Source organism: Grampus griseus, assembly GCF_964374135.1.
Source record: "Grampus griseus genome assembly, chromosome: 13".
Taxonomy (NCBI): domain Eukaryota; kingdom Metazoa; phylum Chordata; class Mammalia; order Artiodactyla; family Delphinidae; genus Grampus; species Grampus griseus.
The window spans coordinates 16,665,644-16,690,126 of NC_139007.1; the positions used below are offsets into that span (position 1 = coordinate 16,665,644).

The following is a 24,483-nucleotide window of genomic DNA, read 5'->3' on the forward strand; positions in this document are numbered from 1 at the left end:
TGTTTAAAAAAAAATTATTATTAAATTAAGAATAACATTTGAAGTCCATCAGTGGGCTAGCAGTGTCCCAGGACTCAATTAGGTTGTAATTAAATGTATTAAACAATGTCTTATGTTCAACTTCAGTGAAAGGAATTATTGCTTTGCTTTTAATGGCTATAAAATTTTACTTAACTAAATAATGGAATCAGATGAATTCCCTACAGTCAAATCTGGATTTAGTAAGGTCTGGAAGGTTATAAGGCACACTGTCACTGAGGATTCAAACATCTCTGCACCCTCAATATTATAGTTACTTAATAGTATGCTATAGGCTCTTTTAAAATTTCTTTGATAAGAAGAAAAATCCAACCACAAAAATAAGAGTTTGAAAGAAATCAATATCCACCAAAGTGTGATATAAGCAATATCCCACGGTAAAAATAATTATGCAAATATCCTTTTTTAATCTTTTGTCACAAGTATATTGCAAATATATTATACTTTTTCCTTATTGGGAAATAAATACAATCCTTGACTATAAACGTTTAAAAATTTTCAGTCTTATTGACATGACACAATTATATATATGTATGTGTGTGTGTGTGTGTATATATGGCAATTTAGGTAAATTCCAGTGACAGGTAAGACCCAAATTACAGGAACCAGAAACCTAATTATTTCAAATCAAATAACCTTGCCAACCAGTCACTCATTTCAAGGGTAGAAAGGCAATGGTTTTTTTAAAATACCTTATATTAGTAGTTCTGTTATAATCTCCATTAAATTATATCAGAGTTCTTATACATTACAAAGACTGCAAAACTGGACATTTATTTGTTTATCAAATGCAAAAAATGCATGCTCCCTGCCTAATCCATGACTATGTGTTTATGTGGGGATCAGTGGAGACCCTTACACTACAACAGTCAGCCTGCAATTTTCTCATCACTCTTCAATTTGGACACACACACAAAAAAAAAAAAAAAAAAAAAAAAAAAAAGCAGCAAGGGAAAAATAACACACAAGGGAATCCCCATAAGGTTAACTGCTGATCTCTCAGCAGAAACTCTGCAAGCCAAAAGGGAGTGGCATGATATACTTAAAGTGATGAAGGAGAAAAACCTGCAACCAGGATTACTCTACCCAGCAAGGATCTCATTCAGATTTGATGGAGAAATTGAAAACTTTACAGACCAGCAAAAGCTGAGAGAGTTCAGCACCACCAAACCAGCTTTACAACAAACGCTAAAGGAACTTCTCTAGGCAAGAAACACAAGAGAAGGAAAAGACCTACAATAATGAACCCAAAACAATTTAGAAAATGGGAATAGGAACATACATATCGATAATTACCTTAAATGTAAATGGACTAAATGCTGCCACCAAAAGACACAGATTGGCTGAATGGATACAAAAACAAGACCCATATATATGCTGTCTACAAGAGACCCACTTCAGACCTAGAGACACATACAGACTGAAAGTAAGGGGATGGAAAAAGATATTCCATGCAAATGGAAACCAAAAGAAAGCTGGAGTAGCAATTCTCATATCAGACAAAATAGACTTTAAAGTAAAGACTACTAGAAGAGACAAAGAAGGACACTACATAATGATCAAGGGATCGATCCAAGAAGAAGATGTAACAATTGTAAATATTTATGCACCCAACATAGGAGCACCTCAATACATAAGGCAAATACTAACAGCCATAAAAGGGGAAATCGTCAGTAACACATTCATAGTAGGGGACGTTAACACCCCACTTTCACCAATGGACAGATCATCCAAAATGAAAATAAATAACGAAAGAGAAGCTTTAAATGATACATTAAACAAGATGGACTTAATTGATATTTATAGGACACTCCATCCAAAAACAACTGAATACACATTTTTATCAAGTGCTCATGGAACATTCTCCAGGATAGATCATATCTTGGGTCACAAATCAAGCCTTGGTAAATTTAAGAAAATTGAAATTGTATCAAGTATCTTTTCCGACCACAATGCCATGAGACTAGATATCAATTACAGGAAAAGATCTGTAAAAAATACAAACACATGGAGGCTAAACAATACATTACTTAATAACGAAGTGATCACTGAAGAAATCAAAGAGGAAATCAAAAAATACCTAGAAACAAATGACAATGGAGACACGACAACCCAAAACCTATGGGATGCAGCAAAAGCAGTTCTAAGAGGGAAGTTTATAGCAATACAAGCTCACCTTAAGAAACAGGAAACATCTCGAATAAACAACCTAACCTTGCACCTAAAGCAATTAGAGAAAGAAGAACAAAAAAACCCCAAAGTTAGCAGAAGGAAAGAAATCATAAAGATCAGATCAGAAATAAATGAAAAAGAAATGAAGGAAACAATAGCAAAGATCAATAAAACTAAAAGCTGGTTCTTTGAGAAGATAAACAAAATAGATAAACCATTAGCCAGACTCATCAAGAAAAAAAGGGAGAAGACTCAAATCAATAGAATTAGAAATGAAAAAGGAGAAGTAACAACTGACACTGCAGAAATACAAAAGATCATAAGAGATTGCTACAAGCAACTCTATGCCAATAAAATGGAAAACCTGGAAGAAATGGACAAATTCTTAGAAATGCACAACCTGCCAAGACTGAATCAGGAAGAAATAGAAAATATGAACAGACCAATCACAAGCACTGAAATTGAAACTGTGATTAAAAATCTTCCAACAAACAAAAGCCCAGGACCAGATGGCTTCACAGGCGAATTCTATCATACATAGCTAACACCTATCCTTCTCAAACTCTTCCAAAATATAGCAGAGGGAGGAACACTCCCAAATTCATTCTACGAGGCCACCATCACCTTGATACCGAAACCAGACAAGGATGTCACAAAGAAAGAAAACTACAGGCCAGTATCACTGATGAACATAGATGCAAAATTCCCCAACAAAATACTAGCAAACAGAATCCAACAGCACATTAAAAGGATCATACACCATGATCAAGTGGGGTTTATTCCAGGAATGCAATGATTCTTCAATATACGCAAATCTATCAATGTGATAAACCATATTAACAAACTGAAGGAGAAAAACCATATGATCATCTCAATAGATACAGAGAAAGCTTTTGACAAAATTCAACACCCATTTATGATAAAAACCCTCCAGAAAGTAGGCATAGAGGGAACTTTCCTCAACATAATAAAGGCCATATATGACAAGCCCACAGCCAACATCATCCTCAATGGTGAAAAACTGAAAGCATTTCTAATAAGATCAGAAACAAGACAAGGTTGCCCACTCTCACCACTCTTTTTCAATATAGTTTTGGAAGTTTTAGCCACAGCAATCAGAGCAGAAAAGGAAATAAAAGGAATCCAAATCAGAAAAGAAGAAGTAAAGCTGTCACTGTTTGCAGATGACATGATACTATACATAGAGAATCCTAAAGATGCTACCAGAAAACTACTAGAGCTAATCAATGAATTTGGTAAAGTTGCAGGATACAAAATTAATGCACAGAAATCTCTTGCATTCTTATACACTAATGATGAAAAATCTGAAAGTGAAATCAAGCAAACACTTCCATTTACCATTGCAACAAAAAGAATAAAATATCTAGGAATAAACCTACCTAAGGAGACAAAAGACCTGTATGTAGAAAATTATAAGACACTGATGAAAGAAATTAAAGATGATACAAATAGATGGAGAGATATACCACGTTCTTGGACTGGAAGAATCACCATTGTGAAAATGACTCTACTACCCAAAGCAATCTACAGATTCAATGCAATCCCTATCAAACTACCACTGGCATTTTTCACAGAACTAGAACAAAAAATTTCACAATTTGTATGGAAACACAAAAGACCCCGAATAGCCAAAGCAATCTTGAGAACGAAAAACAGAGCTGGAGGAATCAGGCTCCCTGACTTCAGACTATACTACAAAGCTACAGTAATCAAGACAGTATGGTACTGGCACAAAAACAGAAAGATAGATCAATGGAACAGGATAGAAAGCCCAGAGATAAACCCACGCATATATGGTCACCTTATCTTTGATAAAGGAGGCAGGAATGTACAGTGGAGAAAGAACAGCCACTTCACTAAGTGGTGCTGGAAAAACTGGACAGGTACATATAAAAGTATGAGATTAGATCACTCCCTAACACCATACACAAAAATAAGCTCAAAATGGATTAAAGACCTAAATGTAAGGCCAGACACTATAAAACTCTTAGAGGAAAACATAGGCAGAACGCTCTATGACATAAATCACAGCAAGATCCTTTTTGACCCACCTCCTAGAGAAATGGAAATAAAAACAAAAATAAACAAATGGGACCTAATGAAACTTCAAAGCTTTTGCGCAGCAAAGGAAACCATAAACAAGACCAAAAGACAACACTCAGAATGGGAGAAAATATTTGCAAATGAATCAACAGACAAAGAATTAATCTCCAAAATTTACAAGCAGCTCATGTAGCGCAATAAGAAAAAAACAAACAACCCAATCCAAAAATGGGCAGAAGACCTAAATAGACATTTCTCCAAAGAAGATATACAGACTGCCAACAAACACATGAAAGAATGCTCAACATCATTAATCATTAGAGAAATGCAAATCAAAACTACAATGAGATATCATCTCACACCAGTCAGAATGGCCATCATCAAAAAATCTAGAAACAATAAATGCTGGAGAGGGTGTGGAGAAAAGGGAACACTCCTGCACTGCTGGTGGGAATGTGAATTGGTACAGCCACTATGGAGAACAGTATGGAGGTTCCTTAAAAAACTACAAATAGAACTACCATATGGTCCAGCAATCCCACTACTGGGCATATACCCTGAGAAAAACATAATTCAAAAAGAGTCATGTACCAAAGTGTTCATTGCAGCTCTATTTACGATAGCCCGGAGATGGAGACAACCTAAGTGCCCATCATCGGATGAATGGATAAAGAAGATGTGGCACATATATACAATGGAATATTACTCAGCCATAAAAAGAAATGAAATTGAGCTATTTGTAATGAGGTGGATAGACCTAGAGTCTGTCATACAGAGTGAAGTAAGTCAGAAAGAAAAAGACAAATACCGTATGCTAACACATATATATGGATTTTAAGGGAAAAAAATGTCATGAAGAACCTAGGAGTAGGACAGGAATAAATACACAGACCTACTGGAGAGAGGACTTGGGGATATGGGGAGGGGGAGGGGTGAGCTGTGACGAAGCGAGAGAGAGTCATGCACATATATACAACAAACGTAAGGTGGATAGCTAGTGGGAAGCAGCCGCATAGCACAGGGATATCAGCTCGGTGCTTTGTGACCGTCTGGAGGGGTGGGATAGGGAGGGTGGGAGGGAGGGAGACGCAAGAGGGAAGAGATATGGGAACGTATGTATACGTATAGCTGATTCACTGTGTTGTAAAGCAGAAACTAACACACCATTGTAAAGCAATTATACCCCAATAAAGATGTTAAAAAAAAATCAACTATACTTCAATAAAAAAAGAAATGTTACCTTCTTTTCTATTTTTGGAAAAATTTGTAAAATATTAACTCTCTTATTTAAGTGTTTGGTAGAAATTACCTGTGATGTAGTCTAGTCATTGGCTTTCCTTTATAGGAAGTTTTTCTGATTACTAAGTCTCTTTACTTGTTAGAAGCCTATTCAGACTTTCTATTTTTTTCTGAGTCAGTTTTAGTAGCTTGTGTCTTTTTAGAAAATGTTCTATTCATCTAAATTATCTAATTTGCTGGTACACGCGTGTTCATAGCATTATTTCATAATTCTTTTTATTTTTGTAAGTTTGATAATGTATCCTCTTCCATTTCTGATTTTAGTAATTTGAGTCTTTTTTTTTAATAGATCTTTATTGTAGTATAATTGCTTCACAATACTGTGTTAGTTTCTGTTGCACAACAAAGCGAATCAGCCATATGCATATATATGTCCCCATATCCCCTCCCTCTTGAGCCTCCTCCCATCCTCCCTCTCCCACCCTCCTAGATCATCGCAAAGCATCGAGCAGATCTCCCTGTGCTATGCTGCTGCTTCCCACCAGCCAGCTATTTTACATTCAGTAGTGCATATATATCGATGCTACTCTCAATTCACCCCAGCTTCGCCCTCCCACTCCATGTCCTCAAGTCCGTTTTGTATGTCTACCTCTTTATTCCTGCTCTGCAACTAGGTTCATCAGTACCATTTTTTTTCTTTAGATTCCATATATATGCATTAGCATACAGTATTTGTTTTTTTTTTGTTTGTTTTGTTTTGTTTTGCAGTACGTGGGCCTCTCACTGTTGTGGCCTCTCCCGTTGTGGAGCACAGGCTCCGGACATGCAGGTTCAGCAGCCATGGCTCACGGGCCCAGCCGCTCCGCGGCATGTGGGATGTTACTGGACCAGGGCATGAGCCCGTGTCCCCTGCATCGGCAGGCAGACTCTCAACCACTGTGCCACCAGGGAAGCCCCGGTATTTGTTTTTCTCTTTCTGACTTACTTCACTCTGTATGACAGTGAGTCTTTTTACTTTAACTAAAGTTTTGTCAATTTTGTTGATCTTCTCGAAGAACCAACTTTAGATTTTGTTGATTTTCTTTATTATTTTTCTTTTATCTATTCCATTTATTTCAGTTCTAATCATTATTATTTCTCCCTTATCCTTGCTTTGGGTTTAATTTGCTCTTCTTTTTCCAGAGTCTTAAATGGAATGTTCAATCATTGTTTGAGATTGTTTCTTTTCTTTTTTTTTTCCATGTAGGCATTTATAGTTATAAATTCCCCCTTAAGAACTGCTTTAGTTGCATCTCATAAGTTTTAATAGGTTGTATTTTCATTCATCCTAAAATTTTCTAATTTTTCTTTTGATTTCTTCTTTGACCCATTGGTTATTTAGTAGTGTACAGTTTAATTTTTTTCATTATTTGTGAATATCCCAAATTTCTTTTTGTTATTAATTTTTAACCTCTCTCCACTGTGATCAGAGAAATACTTCTACAATTACAATCCCTTTAAATTTATTGAGGATTGTTTTATAGCCTAGCATATAGTCTATCCTGAGCATATACTCAGACAAATGTGTATTTTGCTGTTGTTGGGTGGAATATTCTAAATATGTCTGTTAGATCTATTTTGCATATAATGTTCAAGTTTTCCATTTCCTTCTTTGATACTCTACTTAGATGTTCTATCCATTATGGGGGGGTATTGAACTCTTCAACTATTTTTGTCAAATTGTCTATTTTTCCTTTCAATTCTGTTTGCTTTGCTTCATGTATTTCAGAGCTTTGATGCTACGGGCACATATGTTTATAATTATTATAACATTCTGATGGTTTGACACTTTTATTATAAAATGCCCTCTTTATCTCTAGTACCATTTTCTTTTCATTTTAAAGTCTATTGTATTTGATACTATTATAGTTATTCCAGCTTTCCTTGGTTGCTGTTTGTATGATATAACTTTTTCCACACTTTTACCTTCAGTCTAATTTGTATCTTTGAATCTAAAGTGTTTCTCCTGTAGACAGTATATAGTTGGATCATGTTTGTTATCCAGTTTGACAATTTCTGCCTTGTGAATGGATTATTTAACCCATTTGCATTTAATATTATTATTGATATAACTGGATTTATGTCTGCCATTTAAATTTTTGTTTTCTATTGTCTAATGTCTTTTCTGTGTCTGTTCCCCCTACTGCTCTATTTTGAATTAAGGGAATATTTTCTAGAGTAATATTTTAATTACTTTTTCACTATTTTTAAACTTATTTTGTTAGTGATTGCTCTAGGGCTTACTATATACATATCAAAATCTATTGATACTTCAGATTTATACAAACTTAATTACAATATGATATAGAAACATTAACTTCTATGCAATGATATTCTCTCATTCCCCTTTCCCACTACCATTGTTATACATGATACACGTATATATGTTACTAAACCACCAATAGTACTAGCTTGTATATTTGTATGTGTATTAAACAGGCTGAGAAAAGAATGAGAACAAGTTTATATTTACAGAGTTTGTTACAGTAACCTTACTGTTTACTGTTTTTGGTTCTCTAGGTAGGTTCCAAGGATTCCAGTTACCATCGGAGTCATTTCCTTAGCTCAACACAGCTTTGCTCCCATCTACCTTTTTGCTGCTGTTATTGACAGATATATTACATTTCTATATGTTCTGGCCCCACAGTACAATTATATATATATAGTATTTTATACAACTGTGTTTTAAATCAGTTAAGAAAAGAAATAAGAACATTCATTTATACTATCTTTTATAGCCAAAATGAATTATTTTATTAATTGAATAAAGTAAGTTTAAAATAAATTAAATGTTATAGACTGAATGACTGTGTGGCTCCCCCACCCACCCCCAATTCCTAATTCATACGCTGAAGCCCTGAAGCCCAATGTGATAGTATTAGAAGGTGAGGCCTTTGGGAGGTGATTAGGTTTAGATGAAGTCATTAGGATGAGGCTCCCATGAGGTATGAGTTCTTATAAGAAGAGGAAGAGACACCAGAGATTCCTCTCTCTGCCGCACACAAAGAAGTGGTCATGTGAGTATATAGCAGAGATGGTGTCTGCCTGTAAGCCAGGACAAGAGGCCTCAGAATGTAACCTGCCCTGCCAACATCTAGATTGTGGACTTCCCAGACTCCAGAGCTGTGAGAAAGAACATTTATATTGTTTAAGTCACCCAGTTTATGGCATTTTGCTATGTCAGCCTGAGGTAAGCCATTAAGTTAACAATTAAATTCAAGTAGGAGTAGTTTCTGAAGCCATCTCTAAGATTTGTTCTGACCTCAGGAGGGCTCTTCTTAGCTCTCTCTTTCAATGACTCCCTGGTGAACTGGCTGGACTATGGTTCTGCCTGTTGTTTTTAATTATAGAAGCTTTTTTTTTTTTTTGCATGTGCCCTTAATTTAATAAGTGTTAGTTTCTTTAAGATATATAAATCAATTGAGAAAAAATTTTAAAAACCCATTAGAACTAAATGGGCAAAAAGATATGAACAGATGGATTTAAAAAGGAAATACGAATGGTTTTTAAACATATGAAAAGATTGTCAACCTCATTTATAATTAAAAATACAAATGAGAGCTATGCAAAAATTATATTTTCACGTGAAAGATTGGCAAAGATTAAAAAAAAATGATAACATAGTCCCAACGTTGCTGATGGGAATATACATTGTTACAATAATCTCCAAACAGTGCTTCACAATACCTATCAAAATGATAAAAGCCCATTTTTTTAACCATGAAGTTCACTTCTAAGGATTTATCCTAGAGCTATACTGGCATATGTGAAAGATGACATGTGTACTCAGTCATTGCTGCATTGCTTGTGATAGCAAAAAGCTGAAAATCTCTTAATAGGGGTTGTTGAAATAAATCGTGGTATATCAGTTTGTGGTAGATTGCACCAGCAGCTCCATTGCTTCAGCCCATCCTCTATACAAGCCCCTGGCATTTTACTTTGCGGCACTCGCTCACTGTGCACCTGAGGGGTCTAATTCCTTATTCCTTGGCTTTAGCATTTGATTTGCTTTGGCTGACAGAGTGGTGACAGATGTGATGCCAGCTGTATCTTAAAAGGGACTTATATGGATTAAGCTTGCTTGCTCTCATGCTTCTACTGCCTTGGCTGTTCCACTGGTCTTGGGAGGAAGGTAAGAGCCATTTGGAGCAGAACTGTCTTCGGATAAGGTGTTTCAGTCAAGCCCAACCTAGAGTAGAGCCCACCAATCAAATCAATTTGCAGAAGCGTGAGCCAGCCCGGATTAGCAGAGGTTGCCAACCAAGCCCAACCCAAATGACCCAATCCTCAGCCAACCTACAGATGCATAAGCTATGCTTATAAAGAATTGTTTTAAGCCACTGAGTTTGGAGATGGTTAATTACACAGCAATAGGTAGCTAATAAACAAGTCTAGTGAACGCCATCTGCCCATTATTACCCTAAGAATGAAGAATATCTGAGTCTCATTGTTCAGTTAAACATAGTGCAGAACAATGTGCAGTGTTCAATTATTTGTGAAAAGGAATTTGCATACACGTGCATAAGATCTAACTGGAAAGATACACACAGAAACCTGAAAAAAGTTGGTTGTCTGTGGAGAGGTTAACTGGATAGCTGAGGGATAGGACTGGAAGGAGATTTCCCCTTGTATTACCTTCCTGCCACTTTTGAATTTTCAACCGTTTAAATGCATTATATATTTCAAAAAAGAAATTAATTTTAAAAACTGAGGCTACTCATAGAGCACCAAATTCTTCTAGCATCTAATAAAGCAGAAAAAATTCTAAAATCAGTTAAATTTTTCTTCCCTTGCCCAGTGCCAATTTTGCTTCGATAATTGTAGGATTCTTTACTATTTCCTTAAATCAGGAGTTTCAATGATGTTGGCCTAGGTGTAGAACTCTATTATTATTTCTTCATAGCTAGAATATATATGTAAAGAACTCTTAAAACTCAATTGTAAGAAGATAAATGGCTCAATAAAAATGGACAAATGAATTGATCAGACACTTCATGAAAGAAGATACACAGGTAGCAAATATACACATTAAAAGGTGCTCAACATCATTGCAACAACTAAAAGCAAAATTAGATACCACTACACGTTTTAGAATATCTAAAGTTAAAAAAATCTAATGATATCAAGTGTTGGAAGGATGTGGAGCAACTGGAACTCTTCTTCACTGAGGGGAGGATTGTAAAATGGTATAACTACTTTGGAAACTAGTTTGGCATTCCTGAAAAAGTTAAAAATGAATCTACCATATGACCTATCCATTCCACCTCCTGATATTTACCCAAGAGTAATGAAAGCATATGCCCAAAGACTTGAATGTGAATGTTTATCAGAGCTTCATATGTGATAGCCCCAAACTGGGAAAAGTCCAAATGTCCATCAATAGGTAAAGGGATAAACATATTGTCCTATGTCTGTATCATAGCATACTACTTAGTAAAGAAATGAAAATCAATTATTGATACTCATAACAACATGTATAAATCCCAAATTAATTATGCTGAGTGAAAAGAAGCCAGATAAAAAGGAGCACATACTGTATGACTCCATTTATATATAATTCTAGAAAATTCAAACTATATTGACAGAAATCAAATTAATGGTTGCCTGGGCATGGGTTGGGGTGAGAGTGACATGTGGATAGAGAGATTATAAAAGGTCATGAGAAAACTTTTGAGGGTTATATGTCAATTTTCTTGAATGATGGTTTCAAGAAGGTATGTATGTGTCAAAACTTATCAGTTTGTTCACTTTAATTATATACAAAAGAAAACTGAAAAAGAAACCAATATTAGGATTTGTAAAGCTGAGGAGTAGACACAAGCTTTTGTTATACAATCCTCTGTTGTTATGTGTTTTCTATATTTAATAACAAAATATTTTAATTCAATTAAAAAAGAAAACTAGATTTCCCACACTTGAGTTAATTGATTTAATAAACTGATGGAAACAATAAGTTTCCATGAAAACAAGGCTTTTGTCTGTTTAATTCACCATTGCATCCTCAGTTCTCAGGACAGTGCCTAGAAGTACTTATGCCCTCCAAAGTTATTTAATCTAACAAATAATGAATAAACTCAATTTATTCATAACTATTGATTATTTTCTTATTTTAAGGAAGATTTCCAATTCCTTAAAGTTTCGAAGTTATGAAACAATTTTAATGATTGCCTGTACTGTGGGGAGTGCCAAGAGAATAAGAAACCTTCAGTATATATATAATTGCTTGTATTCAGGCAGCTTGCAACACCAAAGCCCTACTACTTGTTGACGGGTGGCACCCTGATTATTGAACACTTACTGGTCAGTGGCTATGCCATACTAGTTGTAAACTATTTTGAATATCACGTCTTTGCAAATGTCATCACACCAATATTTTGTGGGTTCAAGTACCTCCTGACGTCACACATTCCTCCAGCAGGCTTTTGTTCAAGTTCCATAGTAGGTATCCTCTGACATGCCCTTTGCACCCAACTCCTTTATTCTACCATTTTAGATGAATTAAAATATTTTGTTATTAAATATAGAAAACACATACTCAACACCCACCCACTGTTCAGGCCATATGATTTGATGCTGGCTTGATTTTGTCTCTCTAGTTAAACTCTTTAACTTCATTCTTTTTTTCACTGCCAAGGTAATGTGATAAAATTCTATTCCACAATACACAATATTTTCAGCCCTCTTTTCCTGGACTTTTATATGGAGAGCTAAACCAAATCTGATAAATATTCACTTATTGGCTTTGAATATTTCAAGCAGTGCTAGCAGGCAACTTATTGACCTATGTGCTTTAGCTCACTGGATGAGACTTGTAAGATAGATTAGAGACACCTGGGTCATATATCTGAGCTTTGGCCCAAGTCTATCTGCTGAACCTCTGCCATGGACATGCAATAGATTGCCTGTCAGTGTGCCAGGATTAGAAAATTTTTAAGGAAAATTTCTGGCTTTGGCGGTGGCTCTGTTTGGAAGACAAAGTGAATTCCATACAAAAAAGCCACATTAGTAAACATTTATTGAACTGTATTAAATTTAATTGAAATTAATTAAATTTGGATGGTAGCTACAATTGCAACTGTTCCCATTGCTTGGCTTAATTCCAATTTTGGTTTAGAACCCAGTTTGGGCAAGGACTAAAGAAATGGAAAATCTTCAATGTCAACTTCAAAGTTGAATTAATTTACATTAGAAAAAGAGTATTAGGTAACACTGCTGATTTAAATATTTATCACAATTTCTTTTGAAAAGACAACAATTTCAACCAAATAAGCCAGGTCTTCTTCAAGCAAATAAATTCACTGTTCCATGCTTTACTCTAGGTATTTTTCAGCTTCCTTACAGTCAAATTTGATTCTTCAATCTAGGGTTATTAGGATTTCTCTTGGGCATCATTTAAAATAGAGAAACTATTATGTTACATGTTTTAGAATTATAAATGCCTGTATTCTCGCCTCCATATTGAATAAATCACCAAGATTTATAGATTCTACCTCTCAAGTATCTATACAGGTTACTTTCAAACTTTTTAAAACAAGTATTTTATAAAGCCCCTTTATATAAAGCATACCTTCACACAAATTTTAAAATATATATTATACTAACTATAATATAAGAGAGAAATAAGAGGAGCATAATTAAACGTTAACTAACATGTAGTATAACATATAAATAACTATACTAGAAGATCTAATGAAGTGGTAATTTACTTCCATCTACCTATAAACAGGCTAGGATTTAAGAGAAATTAGACTAAGATTCAAATGAATAGTGAAAAGATAATAGTTTGTCTTTACGTTAGACATTTTGAAATAAGAATTACTGTAAATGCAATAACTGCAAATGCACACTGATATAGTTGGGTTGTATTAGTGTCTCACACAGCATGAGTGGCATAGCTGTCAGAGATAAAATTCTGGTAGAGTCCCAAACAAAACAATATTTTTTCTTCAATGAACATGGTAGCTGCATTCCTGGAAAATTCAGTGTATATTAAAACCATTTTATAACTATTTGCAATTTAAGTGTAGAATGGAGTTGTTTCTAGGCTGAGATGATTATAATCAGGTTTTTCACCTACAAGAATGCCTAGATGGATACGTGAAAGTCACGTGGGAAGAAGCATAATTTTTCATTGTACGATACTGTCTCTCTAATTGCAGGATAGCTAACATTCCTGTCCTCTACACACTAAAGGGCAGTAGCTCTCCCCACTTGATTGTGGCAACCAGAAAATGCCTCCACAAATATCCAAAATGCCCACTAGGGGCAGTGTCACCCTGTTGAGAACCACTGGTCTATATAATCTGTCCCTGCCTTGTCAATCTTTTAACACTGCTTTAGTTTAGTTCTTCAACATGCATCACTTGGATCTCCCAATTTCTCTCCCTGCCCTCAGTCTCTCTGCCTATAACTTACTCTTCAAACAGTTTGCAGAGGTGATCTTTGTAAAATGCACATCTGATCACGTCGTTCCCCTGTTAAATACCTTCGCAGGTTCCCCAGCTCTATAGGATGAAATCAAACTTTTTCCAATAGAGGGCAGTAATCTGATCCCATCGTGTTTCAAATCTGGCCTTGTACCACTCTCTCCAATGCGTGCTGTGCTCTTCCCCACGTAGTCTCTAGAACTGAACAAGTTCTCTAAGTCTTTTCACCAACTTGTCAACCTTTTGTCTAGCAAGTTCCTACTAATACTTCAAAATGCAATTCAGGCATTACTTCCCCCATGAAGTCTTCTCCAGTCTCCCCACTCCACCACGACCCTTGCAGTCACCATATGTTTTGTAACTGTTAGGTAATCTGCCTTCACCACTAGACTGTGAGTTATCTGAAGGCAGGGATTTTTATCCTATTTACCTCTGTACCCCAAGAACATCAAATAGGTGGAGGGCAAACAGTAACGACTTAAAAAGTTAAATACACTTAAAGTTGAATAATCCTGTAATGTTCACTATTTGGAAAGTTCTGCAGATTGCTATATAATTGTTCTATTTACGTTTCAAGGTTTTCTCATCCTTGAAGAATCACAAATTTACATCCAGTTTAATCCTTCCAATTTTACAGCCTTTTAGCTTGTTTTCTTTAGTATTTATTTAATTTCTGATAAATCCTGAAATGTCTTTGTTATATTTTTTCTTTTACTAGCTCCAACCCCCATGGTACTGACTCATGAAACAAATATGTCCTTTCCAACCCATTCCCTAGTTAATATTTTACTTAGTTTATATATCTCAGACAAGAAGCTTGTTTCTTTCACAAATGATTTGAAATCAGCACATGAGAAGAGTTTTCTTTCTAATCATTAACAATTAAAATATATATTTTTCCCCCAGGGCTTCCCTGGTGGCGCAGTGGTTGATAGTCCGCCTGCCGATGCAGGGGATGCGGGTTCGTGCCCCGGTCCGGGAGGATCCCACATGCCGCGGAGCGGCTGGGCCCGTGAGCCATGGCCGCTGAGCCTGCGCGCCCGGAGCCTGTGCTCCGCAACGGGAGAGGCCACAGCAGTGAGAGGCCTGCGTACCTCAAAAAAAAAAAAAATATATATATATATATATATATATATATATCCCCCCCCCCCAAATTGACTGTCAAGTTGATTGTTCTGGTTTTAAGTGTTGGTTCATGGTTTTACGACATGTGGGTTTGACATTCACCAATGTTTGATTTTGTTTTAGAAATTTTTTAGACTTGAGAGTGTTCACCTTTATCAACTCCTTTGCTCATTTAAGGCAGAGACCAAAATTAACTAGTCTTAAATAATCTTGATGTTTGTCCATGCTGCACCACATGGTTTCTCTCTTCCAGTTACTATGAGGGTAGCCATAATCGCCCATCATTTAAGAAACTACATTATTCCTTGCCTTCCCAGGATTTAGCAGCAATATCTCAAAAATTTACTAATGACTTTCCTTTGGGTCATTAGAAGAAAAACGGTTCCTGCAGAAACAATGTGCTAAATAAATAATAGTGCAGAGACATTTTCCTGGAGGCTACAAAATGACCTATGAAATACACTAGATTGGTTCTTCTCCATTAGGACATTCAGATCCTTCTTTTATTTTATTTTGGAATGGAAGAATAAATGGGGGAAAATGTGCTCTGAAATTCTCTGTTCTGCTTTAGAGCATGTAAATAGCATCATGCACAAAAAAATGTTCAAGCTGTCAGGAGTAAAGCAAGTATGATAATTCCGGATAATTAGATGCTGAAGACAATCAAAATAGAACTGATCCTAGTAAGCTTTTCTCACTTGAAGGAAACTTCTTTAAAAAGTAGTTACTGATCTTAATGTCTTTCAATAGGGCAGTTAAAAAATGTGGTAAAACAATCCACAGAACAGAACATTTTGCAGTCTATAAAATAAAGAAGAAAGCGTACCTATATGTATGGACACAGAACGATATACGGTTATTTCAAAACTAAAACAATCATGAATAATACATATACTATGATCCCATTCATATAAAAAAAAGCAAAAACAGAAGTAAAATATATACAAAGAGAGAGACTGGAAAGATACACATACTAAACTGCATTCAGTGTTCTGCATTGAAAGCTCTTGGTTCTGTGTTTCTTCCACCAGGTTATGAACGCCTTTGTCACCAGACCAAATACAGGATGCCAGGTTAAGTTAGAATTTCAGGTAAAGAACAAAATTGTTTAGTGTAAGTACATCCCAAATACTGCGTGGGACATAGTCATACTAAAAAATCATTCATCGTGTATCTGAAATTCAAGTTTAGCTGAGTGTCCTGTATTTTTATTTGCTAAATCTGGCAATTCTACTTGAAGGAGACCTTACACTATTCATCCTTGGATTCCTATCACTAACACAGTTACAGGGATATGGTGGGTGCACAATAAATGGCGAGAGGGCGAGTAATTAAGAAGAGCACAATAATAACAGGCAATTTTGCCTGTTATCTCAGTTCTCATGGAAATGCCATAACGTTTTATTAGTGGCCCTATTTTACAGATTAAGAAATGGAGGTAAACAGAAACCACACAATGAGTAAGTGGCAGAGCTAAAAATGACCCCAAATTTCTGAGTCCTGATTCAGCAGCCACAACCAACTGCTAGCTGCAGGCAAGTGGAAGAAGATCAGGAGGAAGAGAACCAGGGGAGAGGCTTCGGGTCTGCCTAAGTGATACAGACTAGGACTTTGCACAAACTCCTCAATTTTACCCAGAGGCAGAATGTGAGCTATTTAAGAAAAGCAGACAAATCCGGGCCTGGTCCCTACCTCCACCACACATTAGAACAAGTTATATAACTGATTCCTGCCTCAGTTTTTCTCCTCTTTAAAACTGCAGCGAGAGAACCTACCTGAGTACTGATGGGAAGAACAAAAGAGATAACTTCTGTAAAGTGATAAGCACAGGGCTTGGCAAGTAAAAGACACTGTCAATGCTAGCTATCCTCAGTTCAGAGCCGCAATTGTTTCATTTGTGAAACAGAATAATAACACGAATAACAAGACAATAGTACTAATGGTATCTATATTGCCGAGCTGACTCTAAGATCGGATGAGAATGTTATCTTTCTAAATCCTAAAGTGCTTCTCACTCTCCTTAACAGAACAGAACCAGAATTAATATCATGCCAGAGCATTACGACAGTTTTTTCCCCATGAGTAATTAATTTTGTTTAAAAATTATCCTACAGTAAAACTGATTCTTTTCGGTGTACAAAGTTCTATGAATTTTGACACATGTATAGATTTATGTAACCACCACCACCATCGGGATACAGAACATCGCTACAGCTTTTCAGATTCTTTTGTCAAAGTGTTTCACATTCGTGTTAAAAAACACTTTTAAAAACAAGAAAAAGAGATTTAGATAAACGTGCTGAAGATACAAGTGAACAAAACTGGCTTTTTGCACAAATTGTTGCATTCTCCAACTCCTCCAGGTCTTGTCTGGGTCATTTTGGCTATTGGCTCTGCAGACTATCTCTTCCCACAAAAGTAATAAGGAATCAACTTGAGAGTTGGGGCCTTTTTTCACAGTAAAGGCACACGTCACAGGCACAAACTTCGGCATTCTTTATTCGATCCTTTTCATATTACCAGATCTTAATTTCCCCAACTGTTTTCTCTAATTGCCATTTTCTTTCTAAAATGAACAAGCCTTGAATAACCAGCCACCTTCTCATCCTTTCAGGGAAATTATTTGATGGGGAGAAAGGAGATACAGAGTCATTGAGAGAACAAGGATTGAGCCTGCAGGACCCCAAACCTCTCCGATGTAACAAATCCCCCCTATACTCAGTCATTCAGAGTCTCCTTTCCCGACTTCAGCCTCTCGGTTCCCTGCCTACCTGGCGCCTCCTGGGGCGTTAGATATTGGTACCAAACTTCTGCTCTCCCCAGGCGGCCTCCCTCCCACTCCCACCCCGTGAGCTCTCCCATCTTAAGTGACTTGCACTGACACATCGCTGCCACATCTGGTGAGCGGGGCGGGTCCGCTTTCCGGGTGACTCACGTCCTCTCTGTATGCCTTTTGTTTCTAGGACGCTTTGGCGGCCGTTTTCTTCCTTCTGCTTTTAATTTGGGGAAGGGAAAAGCTCATGAATCAAAAGTGAATCTCTTCTCCACCAATCTTTTCCCCCCCTTCTTAAAGTTAGCTCTCTCCCTTCACAAGTTCCGTAACTTATCCGGAGAAGTGCGGGGGCGGGACAGGTAGGGACGTTAATTACACCTAAATCTGAAGTTGGCAGTCTAACGTTATCACTTTGGTGGGAAGACTCGCGAAACTCCCTTGCAGGCTGCTGGGCGTTTTACCGCTGCCGCTGTGCATTTTCAGCTCCCTTCTTTACGCTGCTGCTTCGCGTTGCTCTGTGACGCCTAAATCTACCCGGTTACTGCCATAAGTGCCCGAATCAGGACGAATTCCACGAGATTCACCAGCGGTTTTGTTCCTGTCCAAGGTAAGTCCAGTATGCAAAACGAGGAACCACCATGGAATGTCGGGGAAGGGGGGAGAAGAAGGGATTCCCTCACCTTTTCTGGCGCATTCCTCGTCAGTTTCCACCAGGGGGAGGTGCGCGGCGCAGACTCCCCCCTCGCCTCCTTTATTCAATCCCCCCACCGAGGTCCGCCGAGGCTGGCCGCGCGGCCGGAGCAGCCACTCCGGCAGGCCTGCCCTCCCCCGCCCCCCGGATTGGTTTTTCCCAGCTGCGGAGGTTGGGCCTGGGGCTGGGGTGCGAGGAGAGTCGGCGCGCAGCTCGGACCCGAGAAGTCCCCGCGACTCCGGTGGGACTGGGAGTTGTCTCGGGAGGTGGCGGGCGGGCGGGCGCGCGGAGGTGAGCGGTGGGGAGGTGGCGGAGAAGGCAGCTCCGGGGCCCCTCCCCGCCCTCTGGCAGGAGAGGAGCGCAGGTCCGGGTTCCGCCGTCGCTTTGTTCGAGGCCTCTCCCCTCCCTTTCGGAGATGACTGGAATGCCCTCGGATCCGAGGGGCTGGAGGGGGCGCGGGCTTGGGGGCGCCAGCTATACGCTCCTCCACTTAATCCGAGAGGGTTCTGAGAGATGAAAATACTCCTGTAGCATGAAACTTCCCTCTCATCCTCACCTGGGCCGGGAGGAGAAGTCCGGGCGGGGGGGCGGAGACCCCGGAAGGCAGGTACTCTGCGGAGACGGTGGGGGGAAGGACCTGGGAGAGTGAGAAGTTTGGCCGGGAGGCGCTGGGGATTAAGCGAGAAGTTCGATGCGGGGGAGCGGGGGAGCGGGGGTGGGGGGTGGGGGACAGGACGAGTGGGATCGGGAAAGGAGGAGGGCGGGAGCTGCAAGGGTATATATAGTAGGGGCCGCAGCAAACGACAGACTTTGCGCTCCGGCATCTCGGGTCGCGCGCCCCTCTCCCGGGGTACGGATCTGCGTGGCGCGCTGGGGGAGGCGAGGCTCGGACGGGCTTAAAGGAGGGAGGTCTCGGGTACCGAGTGGGGACGACTTGGCTGGCAGAGGCCGGTTCCTGCACTCGGGGAGCTGCGGGCGCCGCTGCCCCTCACGCTTCTCTCCCGCTTGTCCCAGGTCGCGCCGCGGATCCTGCGCGAGGCGCCAACAAAAGAGGCGAGGAGGTGCCACCCGGGGGCGGCTGCTGGAAGAGGCGCGGAGGAAGAGCGCGGCGCTGAGCGTCCCGACCCGCCGTGCGTACTTTCTGGAGGGAAGGGGCGGGGGACTCGGCCCCGGGAGGGGAACGCCCGGCGGCGAGGGGGTTAGCCAAGTTCCTGCGGCAGCGGCGGCGGCAGCGGCCCTCCTCAGCTTCCACAAGACGAAAGTTTTCTCCAGACGCTTTCGTCCGGCCCGCGCCCTCCGGGCCCAACCTCCCGAACCTTCGGAGCGGGCAGCGTCCCAGCTCAGCTCCGGGGAGACCCGAGCCGCGATGCCTGGGGGGTGCTCCCGGGGCCCCGCCGCCGGGGACGGGAGGCTGCGGCTGGCACGGCTGGCGCTGGTCCTCCTGGGCTGGGTCTCGTCGTCCTCCCTCCCCTCCTCTGCGTCCTCGTCCACCTCCTCGGCGTTCCCGGTCTCCGCGGCGTCCGCCCAGCCCCAGCTGTCGGGCCGATGCCCCCCGGCGTGCGAGTGCTCCGAGGCGGCGCGCACCGTCAAGTGCGTTAACCGCAACCTGACCGAGGTGCCCGCGGACCTGCCCCCCTACGTGCGCAACCTCTTCCTCACCGGCAATCAGCTGGCAGTGCTCCCCGCCGGGGCCTTCGCCCGCCGGCCGCCGCTGGCCGAGCTGGCCGCGCTCAACCTCAGCGGCAGCCACCTGGAGGAGGTGCGCGCCGGCGCCTTCGCGCATCTGCCCAGCCTGCGCCAGCTCGACCTCAGCCACAACCCGCTGGCCGACCTCAGCCCCTTCGCCTTCTCGGGCGGCAACGCCAGCGTCGCGGCCCCCAGCCCCCTGGTGGAACTGATCCTGAACAGCATCGTGCCCCCTGCCGCCGAGCGGCAGAACCGGAGCTTTGAGGGTGCGGTGGCAGCGGCCCTGCGAGCAGGTCACGCGCTGCGCGGGCTCCGCCGCCTGGAGCTGGTCAGCAACCGCCTCCTCTACCTGCCCCGCGACGTCCTGGCCCAGCTGCCCGGCCTCAGGCACCTGGACCTGCGCAACAACTCGTTGGTGAGCCTGACCTATGTGTCCTTCCGCAACCTGACACACCTCGAAAGCCTCCACCTGGAGAACAACGCCCTCAAGGTCCTGCACAACGGCACCCTGGCAGAGCTGCAAAGCCTGCCTCACGTCAGGGTCTTCCTGGACGACAATCCCTGGGTCTGTGACTGCCACATGGCGGACATGGTGGCCTGGCTCAAGGAGACAGAGGTAGTGCAGGGCAAAGCCAGGCTCACCTGTGCATTCCCGGAAAAAATGAGGAATCGGGTCCTCTTGGAACTCAACAGCTCCGACCTGGACTGTGACCCTATCCTTCCTCCATCCCTGCAGACGTCTTATGTCTTCCTGGGTATTGTTTTAGCCCTGATAGGCGCCATTTTCCTACTGGTTTTGTATTTGAACCGCAAAGGGATAAAAAAGTGGATGCATAACATCAGAGATGCCTGCAGGGATCACATGGAAGGGTATCATTACAGATATGAAATCAATGCGGACCCCAGGTTAACAAACCTCAGTTCTAATTCGGATGTCTGAGAACCGCGCGAGGACAGAACAAGGACAGCTATGCATGAGATGTAGACTTCAGCTTTTGTCCTGTCCTAGGCTTGCTGCACCACCACCCTCCACTGTAGCTGCCACTGACCTTGACTGAAAGCAGTGAAGGGAGTTTGCTCCCTTATGTAAAGTTTCTTGGTGTGTTCTGCTACTGTAAGACAATGGACAACTGTGCTTAGTGTTTTATCCTCTTCCTTTTCTGGGAAATCAACACGTCTGGAGGGATGTTTTCAAGTTTCAGCATGAACATGGCCTCCTGGCTGGCTGTTTCTCTTAGTACAGCTCAAGGTTATCAAGTGTACTCCCACAGATAGCATTCAACAAAAGCTGCCTCAACTTTTTTGAGAAAAAGACGTATTTCATAAATATCAGTTTTATTCTCATGTACCAAAATTGTGGAGAGAATGATTGCATTCCATAAACTGCCCGCAGACCTTAGCAAGCTCTTCAAAGTAACTCCATAGCACACAGGAGCGCCTGCATCTGAGAGCATGCTTACATTTTCCTGTTCTGCATATTACAAAAAATAACTTGCAACTTCAGATAACTTCTTTGACAAGTTACTTTTCTGATTGCAGTTTATATGAAACTGTGCTGACGTTTTTTTATAAACTGCATCAAGATCCAGCAAACTAAATTGTTCCAAAAAAATTAAATAAAGATTCTTAAAAGAATTACAGTTGTGTTCAAGTTTACTATTTGAAAAAAAGATTAGGGGCAGTGATATTAAATGGTCTTGGTTCTGATGATAATTAAGGTATTCGTTATTATAGCTGAGAATGAAACGGGAGCAGTGTCTTATACAGACAGACTTTGGAGATAGTTTTGAGATGGTGGATCCTTTCAGGGTTTACATAGAGAATTTGAATATTCATGTGAAAGTTAATGCTATTCATTAAACTATTTTGTAAAAGCATTATAAAGTTCGTAAGAGGGAAGAGTTCGGTATGATAAGCAGTTCACAGTGTGGGGCTTTTTCTAGACTAAGTTGTTAGGACAGAACAAAATTATTTACATAATAAAACTCTCCATATGAAATTGTTCTGTGGATTTTTAGAGCAGAGTATGAAACAAATATAATGCAAATAAATGTATGAAACTGAAGTGTCTTAAGACATAGAATATTCTAAAATAAAAGATTTAAAAGAGTAACTTTAAAGAGTTATAAGGTCATAATGTAAATTGGAACTTAGATTTTCCTGAGAATATATTTTTTTAAATGCTTAAAATGGTACCTATAGGGTTGACAGTTTGATTATCAGAGACTGCTAATGTGTTTAAAAAATAATTGTTATGGTAGGATATGAATTTGAGGAAATAACCAGAGATAACTGTCTATGTTTACAAATGAGTGTCTCAACTAATCGTAGGTTCTTATGTTCAGTTCAGCACTTAAGAATTTGGGGACATTTTGACTTTAGCTAAACTCTATGTTAGTATATACACCTTTGTGAAGAATAAATCACACTTAGGTGTAAATAAAAGCAATTGATTAATCAAGTGATATTGTCAATAATAGACAAGATTTTTTTTCAGAGTTTATTATTTGCCAAGTAAGTTTAAAAGTAAATTCCATTAGTCTCTAAACTCTTATATAAAGTGACTTTTAATTTAGCCATTACTGCTTAATTTAAAGTGTAGGTAAACTTGTGCCAGTAAGTCTTAGGGCCCTTCTTTCCCTTTAAAATGATCATGTTCTGGTGGGCTTCCCTGGTGGCGCAGTGGTTGAGAGTCCGCCTGCCGAGGCAGGCGACACGGGTTCGTGCCCCGGTCTGGGAAAATACCACATGCCGCGAAGCGGCTGGGCCCGTGAGCCATGGCCACTGAGCCTGCGCGTCCGGAGCCTGTGCTCCACAACGGGAGAGGCCACAACAGTGAGAGGCCCATGTCCAGAAAAAAAAAAAAAAAAAGATCATGTTCGGGGGTGTTTTATATTTGAAATAAAATTTAGTTTTCCATACTTTTATAAATGAAATAGGATTAGACAGTACTTTAGTTCTAGAAATCTTTTTTACAATAGAAGCATAGAAAGCTTTTTCCTCTTTGAGTTAAATTCAGAAGTTTTCAAAATAGAGCTAAAAATATCTGAATCTGTTCCTTGTTTAGATTAGATTAGACAGACAGAATATGAGGTTTTAATTTTAACTATATTAAGTTCCTTAAGGCTCATTTTATGAAATAGTATGCATTATTTTGGGGTTATACGTCAGATCCTACAATTCCTAAGAAAAGGTTAAATATATGGTACTTAATATTATTCCATTAAACATTTTAAGTGTTCACCAGGAATTCATAAACTGGCTGGCTGCCATTATTTCCTAAGGGTGATGCCAAAACACAGCCAAAAAATAGTGAAAACATCTAATAAATAAAAGCACACCATCTTAGGAATACACTGCCGATGGGCTTTCATTGCTAAGTCTGCTGATATTGTAGGAAACAACAAATTGTAAAATTTATAGAGTCTCCGTTCAGAAGAATGATTTCTCCTTCATCATGTGATTATCTAACAGTTAAAAACTGAGCTCTATCTAACATCCAGGAAAGCGCTAGATTTGTCAGTCTAGCTTTTCTCATCAACTCACTGAAGCAGAATCTGTGATACAGTGAAGCCGAGTTTTTGCCCATTAGGTGATGGCGTTTTTGAAGTTTATGATTTTCTGCTTCTTTTTCACCCCCTTGCTTCTTCCTTTGTATAAACTTCCCAATTTTATATCATATCACTGCTTGCTCTTCCCCAGTACATGGAAATAGACATTCTTAAGGTAAAAAATATTACTGCTTGAAAACATTTGTTATTGTGTAGTCATAATACTCGAAGTCTATAAGCTTATAAGGCAGTCTGAGTTCCTTGGCAGACAGGTGCTATATAAATCCAATAAGGATTATAGGCAAAAAGAAAATGAAAGTATCGCTTTAAGTGTACTTGTTTTAAACACTGTTCTTTAGTACCATTATGCATTATTGATCCTAGAAACCTACAAATAGTCCATTTTTCAAAATTATTTTGGTTGGTGATACTTTTTATTACTCAGCAAATGTTTCAGCAGAAAACACCCTTCATTTTTCCTTTACAAGTTTCATTTGAAGAAAGTTAGAAAAATACTTAAAAATTTAGGTACTTGATAAATCCCTCAATTTAAAAAGCTATTAAAATGTCCAATAAATTTCAATTTAAAGTGGCAAGAATTTAGGCTAATACAGCTATTTGACCCTGAATTGTAACTCACCCTTTTCAATGTAACAGTTCAGTTTGCAACATTAATAT

At 39.7% G+C, this 24,483-nt stretch overlaps 1 protein-coding gene across 1 annotated transcript; it reads left to right on the forward strand.

Moving 5' to 3' along the window:
- Positions 1–19,934: 19,934 nt before the first annotated feature.
- TPBG (trophoblast glycoprotein) lies at positions 19,935–21,747 on the forward strand (the record flags this gene model as incomplete). Its single annotated transcript, XM_082669273.1, has 1 exon — positions 19,935–21,747. The coding sequence occupies one exon, from the start codon at positions 19,935–19,937 to the stop codon at positions 21,192–21,194; it is 1,260 nt and encodes a 419-aa protein (XP_082525399.1). The 3' UTR covers positions 21,195–21,747.
- Between the last annotated feature and the right edge of the window lie 2,736 nt (positions 21,748–24,483).